The sequence below is a fragment of the Palaemon carinicauda genome, chromosome 24 (assembly GCF_036898095.1).
Source record: "Palaemon carinicauda isolate YSFRI2023 chromosome 24, ASM3689809v2, whole genome shotgun sequence".
NCBI classification, from domain to species: Eukaryota; Metazoa; Arthropoda; class Malacostraca; order Decapoda; family Palaemonidae; genus Palaemon; species Palaemon carinicauda.
Window position 1 is genome coordinate 70,049,063 of NC_090748.1, and position 18,864 is coordinate 70,067,926.

At 44.3% G+C, this 18,864-nt stretch overlaps 1 protein-coding gene across 1 annotated transcript in view; it reads left to right on the top strand.

Moving 5' to 3' along the window:
• scf (Calumenin scf) overlaps window positions 1-18,864 on the top strand; it is a 71,408-nt gene that overhangs the window by 36,754 nt on the left and 15,790 nt on the right. Inside the window, exon 6 of the mRNA XM_068348175.1 lies at window positions 2,102-2,217. Coding sequence (XP_068204276.1) covers window positions 2,102-2,217 — 116 coding nt within the window. The remainder of the gene's footprint in view (window positions 1-2,101; window positions 2,218-18,864) is intronic.

Here is an 18,864-nt window from a genome sequence, read left to right on the forward strand (position 1 = left end):
GATGTACCAGTACATCCATGGGGGTAAAGGGATGAGTTTTGTGAAACGTACCAGTACGTCCTTTTGGGGTAAAAGGGTTAAGGTCTGTTGTGTGTCTCAGTTTAAATTATTTTCTTCCATATTTGTCAGCTTTAAGAGATCCAAATGGCTGACTTGAATTGTCAAAATCTAGACCGAAGCAATACCTGAGCCTAACTTCTACTAGCCTACCTCCAAACCTTAGTCTAACCTTGTAATTTTTCATAGCCTGCCCTGTGTAAACACAGTCCAGGTCACTAAACTCTACCCTGTGCTAACACTTGCTATGTCAGTAAAACCTGTAGAATCTATGAAAGCAAGAACAAAGTTCCAGAGCTCTGTCAAATAAAAGATTTTTAATACATAAAATCATATTTTACTTGATCAACGATGTAATTTTTACAAGAAATTATAGGTGAAAAAGAAAAAGCAGGAGATAAATGATATTTCATTCAATAAAGATCTCTTGACATCTTATAAGTGTAAAATATAGAAGAATAGTGAAGTAATAGTGTAAACCCTGAATACAGTAATTGCAAACCTAGTTGTAGGACCAGGTAGTGGGTTGAATCTTATTTATTATTTATTATTTTTATTATTATTATTATTATTAATATTAATATTATTATTATTATTATTATTATTATTATTATTATTATTGAATTATTATTACTACTATTACTAAATAATAATGCTTGGTCAATGATTGAAACTAATAGATGAGAGGGATCATGAATGGGAGGTGAATCAGTTGTTATTTGCAGAGTCTACTGTATTGGTTGCAGACTCAAAGTTGTGCCGATTAGTTACAGGGTTTGGAGGGATATGTGAGAGAGGGAAGCTGAGAGTTAATGTAGGTAAAAGTAAGGCTAGGAGAAGAACAAGAAGGGAGGATGGTGCTAGATTGAATGTGGAGTGGTAGCAGATGTATGTCAGAGAGTGAACAAAGGATATAAAGTGTTGGGGTCAGTGAAGGGATTAATGAAGAATAGAGGGTTGGGGATGAATGTAAAGAGCGTTCTAGATCAGAAAGTGATTGTGCCCACTGATGTAAGGATCAGTGTTGTGGGGAATGAAAGTGACGGAGAGACAGAAATTGAATGTGTTTCAGATGAAGTGTCTGAGGAGTATGGCTGGTGTATCTCAATTGGATAGGGTTAGGAATGAAGTAGTGAGGGGGAGAACAGGTGTGAGAAATGAATTAGCAGCTAGAATGGATATGAATCTGTTGAGGTGGTTTGGCCATATAGAGAGGATGGAAAATGGTCATCTACTGAAGATGGTGATGAATGCAAGAGTTGATGGGAGAAGCGTAAGAGGAAGGCCAAGGTTTGGGTGGAGAGATGGAATGAAGAAAGCCCTAGGTAACAGGAGGATGGATGTGAGAGAGGCAAAAGAGCGTGCTAGAAATGGGAATGAATGGTGAGTGATGACATACAGTTCTGATAGGCCCTGCTTACTACCTTGGATCATCTTGGTGAATGCTGAGATAGCAGCAGTTGTGGAGTTAGCATATGAAGCTTATCTGTGGTGGAAAATGGGGGCAGATGGTCTGTGGCAGCCTAGCCATACTAACCAAACTCAGATGATTCATTCATCAGGCAGGGAGGAACAATAAGGAGAAAAATCCCTTTTTGTTCTTTATGTCGGCTACCTCCCAAAATTGGGGGAAGGGCCATGGCAGATAGATGGACTATTATTATTATTGTTGATATTATAATTGGAATTATTATTAATTTTACTATTATTATCAGAATTATTATTATTATTATTATTATTATTATTATTAATTTGTTCCTTAAATAACAATACAAACCTTTAAAAATAAGTGTTATAACTGGTTCCTTAACATGACAAGTCTAAACATGAGTGTATGTGTGTATTTATGGATATGTGGAACTCATCAAGTGAATGTCCATAAATTTTTATGGGAAATATTATATTTGTTTACAAGCATTTTGGGTTGTGAGCTCACTCTTGAATGGATTAGAATCCTTGTTTTTTAATTGAAGTGTATTTAATTCACTTACCATGTTTTTGTTACGATTATTAAAAGTATATTAATAAGGTCTTATTTGTACAGGTGACATGTACAGAGGCGATCCTGATGATTTAGAGCCAGCTTGGGTTAGTAATGAGCGGGAGCAATTTAGACAGTTTCGTGATAAGGATGATGATGGCTACCTTGACAAAGAAGAAGTAAGTTTCTTATCTTATTCCATTTGATTACAAAAGTTTTTTTTTCCATACAATAGACTGACTTAGTTTTTGCTTTATCTGCATATGACAATAATAATGAAGGAGGGAGAAGTTTTGAGTGCCATGCTTCAGAGAAGTACTTGTCATATTTTTTTGGTATCTTTCATTTTATCTAGAGTATAGCATTGTGATTTAAAGTTACTCTTCTAGACAAGGAATTTGGAGCCAGTGTAAACCACTTCATTAATTGTGTATCTATAAATTAAGGGTTTGATCTTTACATTTATCTCAAATACTTTCTGTTTTTCATCACTAAAGTTGTTTACCATGTGTAAATATTGTAGAGTAAATTGTATAATCTTATTATTTTCTTACCTTGTCTTTTAAAATTGCTCAGAATTTTGAAAATTCAAATTATTGCATTATTGGCTAGGCAATCATCTGTGTTTCATGTTTTAAATAGTTTTTTAAAGTAAAATATTTGTTTTATTGTTAAAATTTCATTTTATTTATTTAGTTTAGTATCATATAATTCAACAATTTTTCTAACTTACTGCAGAATGAATTATGCATTTTTCTTATACCGTATACAGTATTTAGCCGTGTTAATCACAAGGCCCTTGTTTTCAAACTCAAACAGTTGGGAGTAGGTGTGTCATTTCTTAGCATTACTGTATTATTGAATTTTTAAGTAATAGAATGCAAAGAGTTATTGTTGGTGACCACCATAGTGAGTATAGGAATGTGATATCTGGTGTTCCTCAGGGTAGTGTTCTTGGCCCATTACTTTTCATACTATATACACATGACTTGTGGTTTGGCTTAGAAAACAAGCTTGTTGCATATGTAGATGATGCTACACTCTTTGCATCAATTCCATCTCATGAATGTAGATCTGGGGTTGCTGAAACCCTTAATAGAGATTTAGCTAAAATTAGTGCATGGTGCAAATTATGGGGTATGAAATTGAATCCTAACAAAACTCAAAGTATGATTGTAATTAGGTTAAGGACAGTGGCTCCTCAACACCTAGATCTCGGCATTGATAATGTTTCTTTAACTCCATGACTTAAGATTTTAGGTGTGATTCTTGATAGCAAATTTACTTTTGAGGAACACATTAGGTCTGTGTCTTCTTCAATTGCACAAACAATTGGCTTATTTAAAGTCTTTTAAGATTTTTGGTGATTAATCTATTCTGAAGAAGGGTTTTAATTCTTTCAATCTACCTTGTTTCAAGTATTGTTCTCCTGTCTGGTCTTCAGCTGCTGATTCTTATCTTAATTTGTTGGGCAGAGATTTATGGTCTATTAAATTTCTTATTCCTGATCTAGATATTAATCTTTGGCACCGTCGTTCAATTAGTTCATTATGCATGTTGCCTAAGACTTCTCATAATTCTGATCATCCTTTACATTTAGATTTTCCTGGACAGTTCCGTCATGTTCTTAATACTAGGCATGCTGTTAATTCTAATAGTCAGGCCTTCTCCATCATGAGGCTCAATACTATACAGTATCCTAGAAGTTTTATTCCAGCTGCGACCAAGTTGTGGAATGATCTTCCTAATCTGGTAGTTGAATCGGTAAAACTTCAAAAGTTAAAACTTGCAGCAAATGTTTTTATGTTGAAAGACTGATATACGTCTTTTTATAATTTTTATATGAAATATCTGTTTGTTCCGACACGAATACTTTACCTCGAATTACCTCTTCGGAGGGTCCTTGGACCTCTCTCAATCTCGACCAAGATTTCCCGTGCTACCCCCCCCTATCTCGCTCCCGATAGTTCCTACCCCCGCCGCCAGGATAATTCCTGCGGCCCGGATTAGGGTAGGTCACTGCTTTTCCCGGGACAGGATCCCATTAAGTCCTTGGTCGTGAGATGCGAATCATCTCACTCTCTCGATCCTTTGGCGCGTTGTGATCCCACGTGTTCCCAGTGTACGGACTTGTGTTTTTTCGCAGTGTACCTCCCAAGTGTTCCTGTGCGTTCACTTTTCAACCGTGTCCTTACCCGGTGTTTAATTCATTCCCTTAGTGCTTGTGTCGTGCGTTGTGTGCGTTATGGAACTGTATTCCTTGATTTTCTTCAAGGAATTGATAGCTGAAAGGAAAACTTTTTACAAGAAATCGTTCTTCCTCCCCTTATCCTCGGTGTTGCCGTGTAGGGGCAGCTTATGTTCCTCTTCAACCACGTGTCAGGACTACTGGTCCTGGAACGTAGTGCAGTGAGTTCACTTCGGCACTAAAAGGAAGAATACATCCAAGAGGCTCGTAGGAAGACGAGCCTCTCTACGCCAACTTAATTCCCGATGCCTCGTCGAATAGAGATTCTTATACAGCCATCTTCCCCTACCCAGAGTAGGGGACGAGGTAAGTCAGTTGCGGGGAAGTGCCCATTGCTCTTCCCCAAGAATTTGAGTGGGTGCGGTATAGCACCAAGAGGAAGTGGGCGACGAAGGGTTCGCCTAAGAAGACTAGCGCCGGGCGTCCCGCCGGGCTGAGCTTCCCTACCACCCTCTCCTACCCAGAGTAGGAGACGAGGTTGGTTTATTGTGTAGAAGGTAACTCTTAAGAAGTAGTTCGAGGTAAGTACTACTTTCGGGAGTGTGTGGGGAGACGGAGTCCTGGTGCAAGCAGGCCACGTCTCCTCTGATGACCCCATGTGGGGGAAAATGTCTCTAATTCTTCTCCAGTCTCTTAGCGTATTTTTCAGTCTCTTCTGCAGCCGAGGGCCTCGCCGAGAAAGAGCCCCCCAGGTCTGTCTTGCAGCGTCCCCCGGACCGACAACCCAGGGTTTTTTCTCACCACGAAGGCCATCCTCCAGACGCAGATATAACCCTCGCAGGGAGAAATGCGAGAAGGCCTCTTCAGGCAGGCGTAAGACCGCGAAGCCTCCGGTTCACCCCGCCAACGGGTGTAACCGAGCTTCTTTACGGGCAGCCTGGCCGAATCAGCACAGCTGGTTCGGCCCTCGGACTTAAAAGGAACGGTTCCCTCCGTCGGGTCAGCCCACGAGGATCCGAGTCCGCGTCCCCCAGCCCGCCCGCAGGTGTAAGCGGGCTTATTTACGGGCAGCCTGGCCGAATCAGCACAGCTGGCTCGGCCCTCGGACGTAAAAGGAACGGTTCCCTCCGTCGGGTCAGCCCACGAGGATCCGCGTCCGTGTCCCCCAGCCCGCCCGCAGGTGTAAGTGGGCTTATTTACGGGCAGCCTGGCCGAATCAGCACAGCTGGCTCGGCCCTCGGACGTAAAAGGAACGGTTCCCTCCGTCGGGTCAGCCCACGGGGATCCGCGTCCGCGTCCCCCAGCCCGCCCGCAGGTGTAAGCGGGCTTATTTACGGGCAGCCTGGCCGAATCAGCACAGATGGCTCGGCCCTCGGACTTAAAAGGAACGGTTCCCTCCGTCGGGTCAGCCCACGGGGATCCGCGTCCGCGTCCCCCAGCCCGCCCGCAGGTGTAAGCGGGCTTATTTACGGGCAGCCTGGCCGAATCAGCGCAGCTGGTTCGGCCCTCGGACTTAAAAGGAACGGTTCCCTCCGTTGGGGCAGCCCACGAGGATCCGCGTCCGCGTCCCCCGGAGAGAATACACGAACAGTAGTCCTCGACGGTGCGGCGTTGCCGGTTCTGACCCCGAACCGGGTGCGGAGCTCCCCGCCGGGGAAACCGGTACCACCGCAAGGGAGTGCCTGGGATTCCAGAACCGAAGCGACCGGGGAGTGCCCTATTGGAATCGATTAAAAAAAAAAAAAAAAAAAAAAAAGACGGAAACCCATTCATGTTTTATATTGAGATAATCATCTTTTTCTTTTACATGATTGCCAGGTGTGTCCTTTACACGAATGTGTCTACTCTTCATGTTCTTTCAGGTATTACACTTGAAAGGATATCGATCGTCATGAGCAATAAATCTCTTAGGAATTGACATTATTAGACATCTAGAATATTTCTTAACGAGAAGCCCAGACTTCAGGGACCCTGATAGTCGTGAAGATAAATAGTCTGCAATAAGTTATTATTGTTATTATTATTGTTGTTGTTGTTATTATTATTACTTGCTAAACTACAACCCTAGTAGGAAAAGCAGGATGCTATAAGTCCCGGGGCCGTAACAAGGAAAATAGCCCAGCGAGGAAAGGAAACAAGGAAAAATAAAATATAAGAACAGTAACAACATTAAATAAATCTTTCATATATAAATTATAAAACTATAAGTCCAGCAAGGCCTTCAACCCTTAGGTTAGTGACTTTTCAGTCTCTCACACTAACAGCTAACTGGGTGTTCTGGAAGGGAAACACTGTTCTGGCGTAAGTGTCTTGGTAGGCACCAGACAGGGGGACGCGACCCATCGCAGCTTTCCCTTGGGGGGAGAATCTCTGTTTCCTCGGAAGGAACGAGAAACCATAGTGGAGAAGGTCTTGAAATAGAAGGAGGCTAACATCCCCAGACCTACGACTCCTAGGAGACCACCCTAGAAGAGATCTGTCTCGGATAGTGCCGCGACACCCCAAGCATCTACCAGCACTACGAGGAGAGAAGCCCTCGTCCTCCTGGTCCGCAATGCCTCAGCCCCTCCACAGGGGAGCTCCAGCGCCTTCTAGCTCCTTCAGGTCGGGTTACCCCGCCTCTAGGGGAGGCAGGTCAGGCCTCCCCTCTAGAAGAAGGGAAGAGTGGGAGGCTCCCTATCCCCACCCAACCTTCGGGTTGGAGGATGACTCAGGCGTCATTGGCAAGCATGGAGGGCTCAAGGAGCGGAACCTTGGACAGTGTCCTTACTAAAGAAGGGCTACGGACTTCCATTCCTAACGGAACCACCCACGCCTTTTCCGGCCAACCGGATAGATGGCTAGATCCTAAAGACCCGTTAAAGAGGACCGCCCTTCAAGAGGAGGTGTTGTCCATGCTAGAGAAGGGTACCATGGAAGAAGTTCTTCTCCCAGGACCAGGTGTCTACAGTCGACTATTCCTGGCAGAGAAAGCGACCGGGGGGGGAGGCCGGTTATAGATCTGTCAGCTCTCAACAGGTTCGTCAAGATGACGGACTTCTAAATGGACACGCAGAATTCGGTCCTGCTGTCCTTGAGGGAGAAAGATTGTAGAATTCCATCGACCCCAAGGACGCATACTTCCAGATTCCGGTCCACACCTCGGGTCGGAGGTTCCTCCGGGTGAAATAGGGTTCCCAGTTCCTGCAATTCAGGACCCCTTTTTCTTTGGTCTGTCAACAACGCCCAAAGTGTTCGTGAGAGTCCCCACGGCTGTCGCAGGGGGGCCCACGAACGAGGCATTCGCCTTAGCAGATACCTGGACGGCTGGTAGCCTCTTCCCGCCTCAAAGGTCCTCTTGGAGGAACAAGGGAGAAGTCTCCTCCAGTTTGGCAAGGATCTGGGGAACTGAATCAACCCGAAGTAGCAAAATCTATCCCCTTCCACCGGAATGAACTACTGGGGAATAACATTAGACCTTTTTTCGGGGAGAATTTTTCCCTTCGGAGAATAAGGTACGACACCTCAGGCTCATTAGTCAGACGTTCCTACTGTTCACAGACGCCTCCAACCAGAGATGGGGAGCCCTTCCCCTCGACGAAGCGGCACGAGAGACCTGGTTGGAAGGGGAGAGACAACTCCACACAATGTCCTGGAGTTGGAAGTAGTCCAGAAGGCATGCCTACACTTCGCAAGTCTGCTAAAGGGGAACTCCGTGGCGTGGATGAGCGACAACACCACGGTAATGGCATACATAAACAAGCAGGGTACTTGTAATCGAAGGAGTTGGGCGTTCTCACCATAGAGAATCTAGACTGAGTGATAGGGAATCAAGGGGTGATGTTAGCAAGGTTCTTTCCCGGAAAGTAAATCGCCCTGGCCGACGGCCTCAGCAGAATGGGCCACATAGTAGGGACAAAATGGTCCCTTCCCCCAGGAATAGCCAAGCTCATCATTCAACGATGGGGCTCCCCGGTGGTTGACCGCTTTGCAACAACCTCAACGCCCAACTCCCAGTCTATTGCCCCCCTGTACCAGACCCCGAAAGATTCCTTAGAAGACTCTTTTCAGAACAAGTGGGACAATCTGGATGTGTACGTTTTCCCCCTTTTCACGCTGATAAGACATGGGCTCAGCAGAATAAAGGTGGCTCGAAGCCTACAGATGACTTTGGTAGCGCCCTGGTGGCTAGACAGAGAGAGTAGTTCGCGGACCTAAAGACCTATCGAGTCAACCGCCGTGGCCTCTGTCCGTCAGGTCAGATCTACTGAGTCAACCGCACTTCCTCAGGTTCCACGACAACCCTCTCTCTCTTCGCCTTCACGCCTGGAGACTATCGAGCGACTCCTGAAGAAGGAGGGGTACTCCTCCTCCACAGCCAAGAGGATGTCCCTATACCTAAGAAAATCCTCTACCGTAGTCTACCAGGCGAAGTGGGCCACCTTTACGAAATGGTGCGCGACAAAACAAATAAGACCTCTCAAAGCCTCGGTCCCTGACATAGCTGATTTTCTAGTGTACCTTAGGGATAAAATAGGAATGCCAATCCCGGCTATTAAAGGAGTACGAGCAGCCTTAGGCCAAGTCTTTCTCCTGAAAGGCATCGACCTGGGGACCTCAAGACACATAGGGATGCTGATTAGAAGTTTCGAACAATCCTGCCCTCCCCAAGCCAGGAGAGTGCCTAGATGGGACCTGGCCAAGGTCCTGAAAATGTTGTGTCGTCCGACCTTTGAACCACTCAGAGATATCGGGGACAAAGGTCTCACCCTCAAGACAGTCTTCTTGCTAGCCTTAGCTTCGGCTAAGAGGGTAGGTGAGATCCACGGTCTCTCCTACGACGTGGCACACTCCAAAGGGTGGAAGGAGGTATCTTTCAAATTCGTACCCTCCTTTGTAGCAAAGACTCAGAACCCAGCAGTCTGGGACCCGAGGTTTGAAGGTTTCTCTTTTCCAGCCATCCCCAAGACAGGCAATACGGACGACCTGAAGTTATGCCCGGTCAGGACGATCAGGAAATACCTGGAAAGGACGGCCCATCTCCGTCCGGGTGCCAAGAACCTCTTCGTCTCTTCAGGCGTTAATAAGAAGCAAGTGTCCAAGAACACTATTTCCTTCTGGCTGAGACAAGTCATCACTAGGGCTTATGATGAAGACAAGGTGGCAGTACCAGGCACTCCCCGTCCCCATGACATCAGAGGCCTGAGTACTTCCTTGGCCTTTGAGAGAAATATGGCAGTGGGCCAGATCCTGCAGGCCGGCACTTGGTCACACCAGTCGACCTTCACGGCCCACTAACTCAAAGACTACTCAAGAAAGTCTTTGGATGGATTCTCCATTGGGACAGTCATCGCCGCCCTCCAAGCTGTGTAGTGGCAGGCTGGAAGACGTCCCCAACAAGTGAATAGTCTCATCCCTACTTCGTCAGGAGAAGACTCAGTAGAGAAAATGTCAAGAGGTAACCCTAAAATTATAAGCGTAAGTTTTCCCTGCTACCCCCTACCCGCTCTCTGTACCCCCGCATTACGTAGCCCTCCAGGCACCATGTGCCTAACCAAGTGGCAGAATGGCTCTCCCGCCTCCTAAAGTGTAAGTCTCCGAAGAGGTAATTCGAGGTAAAGTATTCGTGTCGGAACAAATGAAAAATTTTAAGTAATTTTTATTTTTCCTAACATACTTACCGAGAATTACCTCTGAGTAATGGCCCTCCCTTCCGTCCCCGAGTGCCATTCTTCTATTGCCGAGTCGGGCTAAACGGAGGACTTAATGAGATCCTGTCCCGGGAAAAGCAGTGACCTGCCCTAATCCGGGCCGCAGGAATTATCCTGGCGGCGGGGGTAGGAACTATCGGGAGCGAGATAGGGGGGGGTAGCACGGGAAATCTTGGTCGAGATTGAGAGAGGTCCAAGGACCCTCCGAAGAGGTAATTCTCGGTAAGTATGTTAGGAAAAATAAAAATTACTTAAAATTTTTCATTTTGATGTTATTACAGTTTTTAAAATATTCTATTTTAATTATTAATTTTTAAATATTTAACTTAGCCGGTGAATATATAGCTGCAACTCTGTTGCTCGACAGACAAACTCTACGGAAAAAACTCGCCAGCGATCGCTACGCAGGTTGCGGGTGTGCCCAACAGCGCCATCTGTCGACCAGATACCCAGCTCTTATGTAAACAAAGACTCAATTTTCTCTCTGTCGACGTGTCGACAAAACGTACTTTACTCGCTGTTGAAACCTGGAGTTTTTCCCATCATCTTTGGTGAAGTACTATATTCTGGTTTGAGCTTTCGCAGTGCAGGTGTTTTATCTTCATCTTAAATCTTGAACTCGTTTTGGATAGATTTAATTATGGTGACAAAGAGAGTATGGACTTTCTTTCACTTTTAAATGGCCGACCCTTCCCTTAGACGGAAGTGTGTTTAGGCTTTTAGTAATTATCTTATCACGTTATAAATTAATTATAGATTTTCCTCTATATATTTTATATCTCTCCGCCTTTATTAGGCCTCTTCGATTAACTTTCCATTTATTATAAACATATAAAAATAAATTTTAATGTTTTGTTTATATGCGACCTTTCCTGAGAGTAGGCGGTCCTAACTTGGAAACCGAAGTTAAACAACGTTGAGCCCTTTGCAATCGTAAATAGCTTTTAAAGAGCTAATGATTTAAAACCTTTTAAATGAATATTTTTAATAAATATTTTATGAAAGAATTTCTTTGAATAGTCTTCGTACTGTTTTCAAAGATGAACTAACGTTTAGTTTATTTATACTACGCAGTTTGCGCTCTATCGTTACGATAGAGAGAGAGAGTATCACGGTTTCACTTTGCAGAAAGAGTAAATCGATTCTGACGTTTTGTTCATTATTCTTTCAAAGCTTAAATGTTTTAAATTCTTTTTTAAAGGAACTTTTTAATTGAAAAACCTTTCAGTTTTTTCCTTTGGTCTAATAACATGTTTTTTTGACGAAATGTAATTGGGCTCTTCTCCTAGGTGCGAAATCAAGAGAGAAAGAGAGAGAGAGATAGAGACGGAGGGAGAGAGAGGAGAGAAAACGTTCCGTTCAAGTGGGTAACGTTGTTCTCGAGTTACTCTCGTCCCTAGTCTCTGTACGGGGAGAAAGGATAAAACGTTTTTAGTTTTTTATTCTCGTCCCCAGGCTATGTGCGGTGAGAGATTGAAAACGTAGTTTATATGAACTAGTGTTTAGTCTCTTCCCCAGCCACTGAAATTTTTATCTTAAAATATGTTTTCTGTTTTTTGCTGGTATTAATGAGCTTGCATTATACGACTGATTTCGCAATTACTACCTTTTGATGAAGGGTAGAATTGCGTGCTTCAGGTAGAAATCAGTAAAAGTTTCGATTTCAGTGAAATAAGTGCAAAACAGAAAATCGAAGTGATAAAGTGATATTGCGCAAAGTGTTACAGTGTTGCGTCCGAGGGTTCGTCTGTTCGTGCCTGTTGTTCACCTAGTCCGGGACCTCTTGCAAGCTCCCAAACAGGGGAGAAGTAATGTCGAACGACTTATGGGTTCGAGAGGCCTTGATCAACGAACAGACGTTTCCCTCTATGGTATCGGGTGTATCTTACCAAGATCTCCCCTACCATAAGACGAGAGAGACGTTTTTTCTCCTCGTCATCCGAAGGCTTTTCGCATAAGAAACCTGTCACAAGGTTTCGAAGCCCTTAAGCGAAAGTCAGTCCTTTCAGGACAGGTCCAGCGTCCTGGTTACAGCCATTAGGACAGCTCTGACCCTATGCAGTCATCGGATAACTGCTCGCCGCCTAACAAAAGCGTAACACAGACTCCGAGAGTCTTTTTTGTTGGCAAAGTGTTGCGGTCACAGACGTTACCCTCGTCTCTTACCACAACCATTTCCGTTGATCCTTAATGGGTTGTACGGCAAGACATGCAGAATATGCTTGCCTCCCTTATGGAAGACTATTCTGCCGATTAGTCCGTTGAGTCTAGCCGTTTATCTCATCGATATCCTGGCTTTCAGCCAACCTAACGTTCCTTTGTGCTTCCTGTTGACGTTGGCGTAGCTAAGTCACGTCAGTCAGGTTGTTTAGAACCACACTCGATGCGGTCTCGTGTGGATTTTCAGCCGCATTTGGACGTTAGGCCACTTGCTGATGCTCCTGTTGATGTTCAAGACGTTCGCTAACAATCGGAGTTGACTTGTTTTGACGCTGTGCGTCAACCTCCGCATTCTAGAGTTGTTTTGACTGCTCAGTCTAGGCAGTCAAAGCAGTCTCGAGTGGACGCTGTGCGTCCTCACGCACCTGTTGTGGTTGACAGTTCAGTTGTTGACAGTTCACAGACTGTCAAGCAGTTACATGACGTTGCGTCCTGGTCCGCTACTAATGCACCAGTGAGTGTGGACTCTGCTTGTAAAGCATTGCCACCACGGTAGGTCTCTCCCTTGCTTGAGACTCAGCTTTTATCGGAAAGGTTCCTGTAGATGAGGAAGTTGCTGTTCCCCCTCCTACTGATATTCCCTTGAGGACTCTGTCAGATGGAGAGGAGCCTAAAGCTGCTTAGCCCTCTATGGACTTTAATTAAATCATGATGATTTTTTTTTTTTAAGGATCTTTGTCCGGATCTTTTTGTAACTGCTGCTCCTCGTTCGCCTAAACGTCAGAGCTTACACTAGGCCTAGCTACTTCGAAGCCGTTGTTTATAAGCTAGTGCTCTATCGCTCTCCTAGAGAGCTTTACGTTTGCTAGGCGACTGGTTTATCACCAGGAGGAGTTTGGGGGATAAAGCCTTTGCTTTCCCTTCTTTTTAAACTGGCTTATAGAGCGAGAGTCTGATATGACACGAGAGAAGTTCTCGGCTTGGGAGTTCATGCCTCTGCCCAGATAGACTTCTCAAATCTCGTAGACTCTCCCTGGCGCCTGGCCAGGAGACGCTCCAAGTTTTTTACAGGTCAACTTCACAGCTGTTTTCGAGCCTTTGAAGTTTTGCTGTACAATTATGTCATGCATAAACAAGGCTTTCAGGGATGGAAAGTGGTACCGCCTCAGTCGCTAACCCCGTCTGTTGCCGCACCTGCTCCCGTAGACCCTAAATGGGCTTTGCTGCAAGACATGCAGTCCAAGCTTGCGTCCTTGATAGAGGACTTTAATGCGGAGAAGGTTGCTGCCGAACCTTCTGGCCAACAACCTTCCAACCGGTCGGTTGTGCGTCCTGTTGACGCTGAGGTAACCTTCTCGCGTCTGCCAGTTGAGGTGGTTCCTCCACCGATGCGACCCAGTGTGGGTTGCCAGCCGCACGTGGACGTTAAGCGACGCTCGGAGGTGGTTGTTGACGTTCAGGACGTTCAACAACCAGCAGAGGTGACTTGTTTTGACGCAGTGCGTCAACCTCAGCAACCCGGTGTGGTGTTGACTGCACAACCCAGACGGTCTAGACAGTCTCAGGTGGACGCTGTGCTTCCTCGCGCACCCATGGTTGTTGACAGTTCACAGACTGTGCAGCAGTTCCATGATGTTGCGTCCGGCTCCGTCACGCATGCACCAGTGCGACCGGACTCAGCGAGCCAGACGTTGCCCACTCCGTTGCCGTTTCCTCATCAGTTTTCGGATGAGGAACTATCTGATGAGGACGTTGCTGAACAACAAGACGATCAGCCCCCAGAATAGATCAAGCCCTGCTATCCATCCAGAAGATGCTGAAGAAGGAACGCTGCTCAGTCAGGCTGTGGATGAGTCTGGTAGGGACGCTGTCATCCGTGGAACAATTTGTGTCACTAGGAAGACTACACCTCCGTCCTCTTCAATACCATCTAGCTTTTCACTGGAAAAAGGACAAGACGCTAGAAGCGGTCTCGATCCCGATTTCCGAAAAGATAAAGTCTTGTCTGACTTGGTGGAAGGACAATATCAACCTAAGAGAGGGTCTTCCCCTGGCTGTTCAGACTCCCAACCACGTTCTCTTCTCGGACGCATCGGACGTGGGCTGGGGCGCGACACTAGACGGTCGGGAATGCTCAGGACTGTGGAACTCGAGTCAGAGGAGCATGCATATCAACTGCAAGGAGCTGTTGGCAGTACATCTGGCCTTGAAAAGCTTCAAGTCTCTCCTTCGAGGCAAAGTGGTGGAAGTAAGCTCAGACAACACCACGGCCTTGGCGTACATCTCCAAACAAGGAGGTACCCACTCACTGACGTTGTACGAGATCGCAAGGGACCTGCTCATCTGGTCAAAAGATCAAGACATCTCCCTAGTAACGAGGTTCATCCTAGGCAACTTGAATGTCATAGCAGATTGTCTCAGTCGGAAAGGGCAAGTAATTCCAACAGAATGGACCCTCCACAAGGATGTGTGCAAGAGACTTTGGGCCACTTGGGGCCAACCAACCATAGATCTCTTTGCAACCTCGCTGACCAAGAGGCTTCCAATCTATTGCTCCCCAGTCCCGAACCCAGCAGCAATACATATAGATGCCTTCCTCCTAGATTGGTCACATCTGGATCTCTACGCATTCCCACCGTTCAAGATTGTCAACAAGGTACTGCAGAAGTTCGCCTCTCACGAAGGGACAAGGTTGACGTTAGTTGCTCCCCTCTGGCCCGCGAGAGAATGGTTCACCGAGGTACTTCGATGGCTATTAGACGTTCCCAGAAGTCTTCCTCTAAGGGTGGACCTTCTACGTCAGCCTCACGTAAAGAAGGTACACCAAAGCCTCCTCGCTCTTCGTCTGACTGCCTTCAGACTATCGAAAGACTCGAGAGCTAGAGGCTTTTCGAAGGAGGCAGCCAGTGCGATTGCTAGAGCAAGGAGAGCATCCACCATTAGAGTCTACCAATCGAAGTGGGAAGTCTTCCGAGACTGGTGCAAATCAGTTTCTGTATCCTCGACCAGTACCTCTGTAGCTCAAATAGCTGATTTTCTCTTATACCTGAGAAAAGGACGATCCCTTTCAGCTCCCACTATCAAGGGCTACAGAAGCATGTTGGCATCGGTCTTCCGGCATAGAGGCTTAGATCTTTCCAACAATAAAGATCTTCAAGACCTCCTTAAGTCTTTTGAGACCACCAAGGAGCGTCGTTTGGCTACCCCTGGTTGGAATTTAGACGTGGTACTAAGATTCCTCATGTCAGACAGGTTTGAGCCGCTACAATCAGCCTCCCTGAAAGATCTCACTCTAAAGACTCTTTTCCTGGTATGCTTAGCCTCAGCTAAAAGAGTCAGTGAGATTCATGCCTTCAGCAAGAACATCGGATTTTCGTCAGAAAAAGCCACCTGTTCGCTATAACTTGGTTTTCTTGCCAAAAATGTGCTGCCTTCTCGGCCTTGGCCTAAATCTTTCGATATTCCCAGCTTATCGGAGATTGTAGGCAATGAACTAGAAAGAGTCTTATGCCCTGTGAGAGCTCTTAAGTTCTATTTAAAGCGTACCAAACCTTTACGAGGCCAATCTGAAGCTTTATGGTGTTCAGTTAAGAAACCATCTTTGCCTATGTCAAAGAATGCTTTATCATACTTTATCAGACTGTTAATACGAGAAGCTCATTCACATCTGAGTGAGGAAGACCGAGCTTTGCTTAAGGTGAAGACGCACGAAGTTAGAGCTGTTGCAACTTCCATGGCCTTTAAGCAAAATAGATCTCTGCGAAGTATAATGGACGCAACCTATTGGAGAAGCAAGTCAGTGTTCGCGTCTTTTTATCTAAAGGATGTCCAGTCTCTTTACGAGGACTGCTACACACTGGGACCATTCGTAGCAGCGAGTGCAGTAGTGGGTGAGGGCTCAACCACTACAATTCCCTAATTCCATATCCTTTTAATCTTTCTCTTGAAATGTTTTTTAATGTTGTTTTTATGGGTTGTCCGGAAGGCTAAGAAGCCTTTCGCATCCTGGTTGATTTGGCGGGTGGTCAAAGTCATTTCTTGAGAGCGCCTAGATTAGGGGTTTGATGAGGTCCTGTTGTATGAGTTGCAACCCTTGATACTTCAGCTCCTAGGGGTCGATCAGCATCCTAAGAGGATCGCGAGGCTCCGTAAGGAAGTAATTATAAGGCAGAGTAATCGTTCAAGTCGACTTCCTTACCAGGTACCTATTTATTTTGTTTTTGTTATTTTGATAACTTCTAAAATGAAATAAAAACTCTTAGCTCATAAAATGTAAACATATATTACTGGTCTCTACCCACCATCCTGGGTGTGAATCAGCTATATATTCACCGGCAAAGTTAAATATTTAAAAATGATATTTTAATTATAAAATAAATTTTTGAATATACTTACCCGGTGAATATATAAATTAAATGACCCTCCCTTCCTCCCCAATAGAGACGCAGTGGGACGAGGAGAAAATTGAGTCTTTGTTTACATAAGAGCTGGGTATCTGGTCGACAGATGGCGCTGTTGGGCACACCCGCAACCTGTGTAGCGATCGCTGGCGAGTTTTTTCCGTAGAGTTTGTCTGTCGAGCAACAGAGTTGCAGCTATATATTCACCGGGTAAGTATATTCAAAAATTTATTTTATAATTAAAATATAATTTTTCTCATATCGTTTACTTATTTCCTTATTTTCTTTCCTCACTTGGCTATTTTTCCCTGTTGGAGCCCTTGGGCTTATAGCACCTTGCTTTTTCAGCTATGGTTGTAGCTTAGCTAGTAATAATAATGATAAAAATAATAGTATATTGAGAGATGCACAAAGTTTCAGAGACGATAACCAAATAGGCCAAAAGCATATAAATTGCCAATAAAAATGGACAGACAAGAATATATTATGCTAGCCAGTCTTGCTCATGTGAGTATGTTTGGTACATTTAGACTATACTGTACTGTATACAGTCAATTCTCATTATCTGCAGTTAGTGTAATTAGTTTATGGAAACAGCCTCCTATGCCTAAATTTTGGATAACAAACCAGTTTTTCCCATAAGAATACATGATTAGTCAAATGTAGATTCTAAATCCTTAATTTTTTCATATAAGTAAATAAACTAATAACCCTTAGTTTAAGAATGGAATTGATATAAATATATTGTTAACTGTGGGTAGTAGTCAGGGGAAATTAATATCAATATATTATCTTTAGTGAGTAATTAGTGGATTCATGTCGGTGAAAGAGGGATTTAGCCAAGTGTAACTGGGTAAGTTAATGTAATGTCAACACCATTTACATTTTAATTAAATACTCTTCGTAGAAGTATTATTTTTTAGGGATAAATAATTTTATTAACCATGCATTTTTATTAATAGCGTAACCTCGAGTTTAACCCCTTTGATACGATGAGTACATTCCAAATCAAAATAAGACACATACAAGGGCTCTCTTTCTCTCTCTCTCTCTCTCTCTCTCTCTCTCTCTCTCTCTCTCTCTCTCTCTCATGTTCATATTGCTTTTCTCCAAAAGCTCCTTTTAAGGATGTTTACCTCCGAAATTTCTTAAAGAAAAAAGAACCCAATTTCTTTCCTTTCAAAAAGATACATGCCTTCAGTAAAGTAATGAGACACTCTTGCTGTTGATGGTGAGTAGCACACTGAGAGTTGCCCATTCTTTAGTTTTCTTCATTGTATTATCTCTTCAAGACTTCTATCTCCCCTTTCAGATTGTGATAATTTTTTTGTTACATTTTAATTTAGTGCCTTCTTATTTGGTTAACATTTCTACACAGGGAAAGCAATGGGTTTTAGATAACAGTTGTGAGGACTATGATATCTCACAGTTCCTCTGAAATTGTTCCGAGTTAGTCTTTATGGAACCAGAGGATAAACACTGCAGTGCTATAGGTTCTGTGTCATAAACAGAACCACTGCCATTTGTTGCTCATAACGGCCGAGGAAAGTAATTTTTAGTTCAAGGGTAATTTCAGAGAGAGTACTTTTTCATAGGATTTGATAATGATATGACATACTATCCTTGCTTACCAGCCAAGTCAGTGATTAATCTATTTGGGTTTTAACTTGCTTAATTTCCTTTGTTATTCTCAAAGGCCAGTAAACCTTCTCTTGTGGGTTGTAAGTTTGACTTGCAAGCCCAGTTGCTTACACTAACCTAACTTCTATAGTTGGGTCTAGTAGTCATCATTACAGACGCTCCCCTACTTACGAACATTCGAGTTACGAACAACGGTACATACGAACATGTTTGCGCGCGTGTCGAAAAATGTTCGGAAAGAGATGCTGTAAGTTAGATTTTGTACTGCGCGCCTTTTTCCGAGTAGTGCTTCTTTCCGCCGCTAATACCGACGCTTGGCGCTGTGAGAGCTCACCCAGCATCCACCTTCCTCTGCCCAGTTCGTTGCAGTGCGTAAGTGCGTGAACGTATCTCCAGTGCGCAAAGAACTTTTTTCATTTTTATCATTAAATATCTCGTGCATCCATTATTCATTATGGTTGGTGAAAAGCGAAAGGCTTCTAGTGAGAGTGGTAGTGCTAAGAAGAGGCAAGCCATTTCATTTGAAACGAAAGTGGCAATAATAAAGAAGCTTGATTCGGGTGAGAAAATGGTGAACGTTGCGCGGGCATACAACTTGAATCGTTCGACCGTCGGTACCATTTATAAACAGAAAGATCGTATAATGGAACATGTGAAAGGTGCAGTGCCGATGCAATCGACGATCATTAGTAAAAGAAGAGGGAAAATCATAGAAGAGATGGAGAAACTTCTCGCCATTTGGCTCGA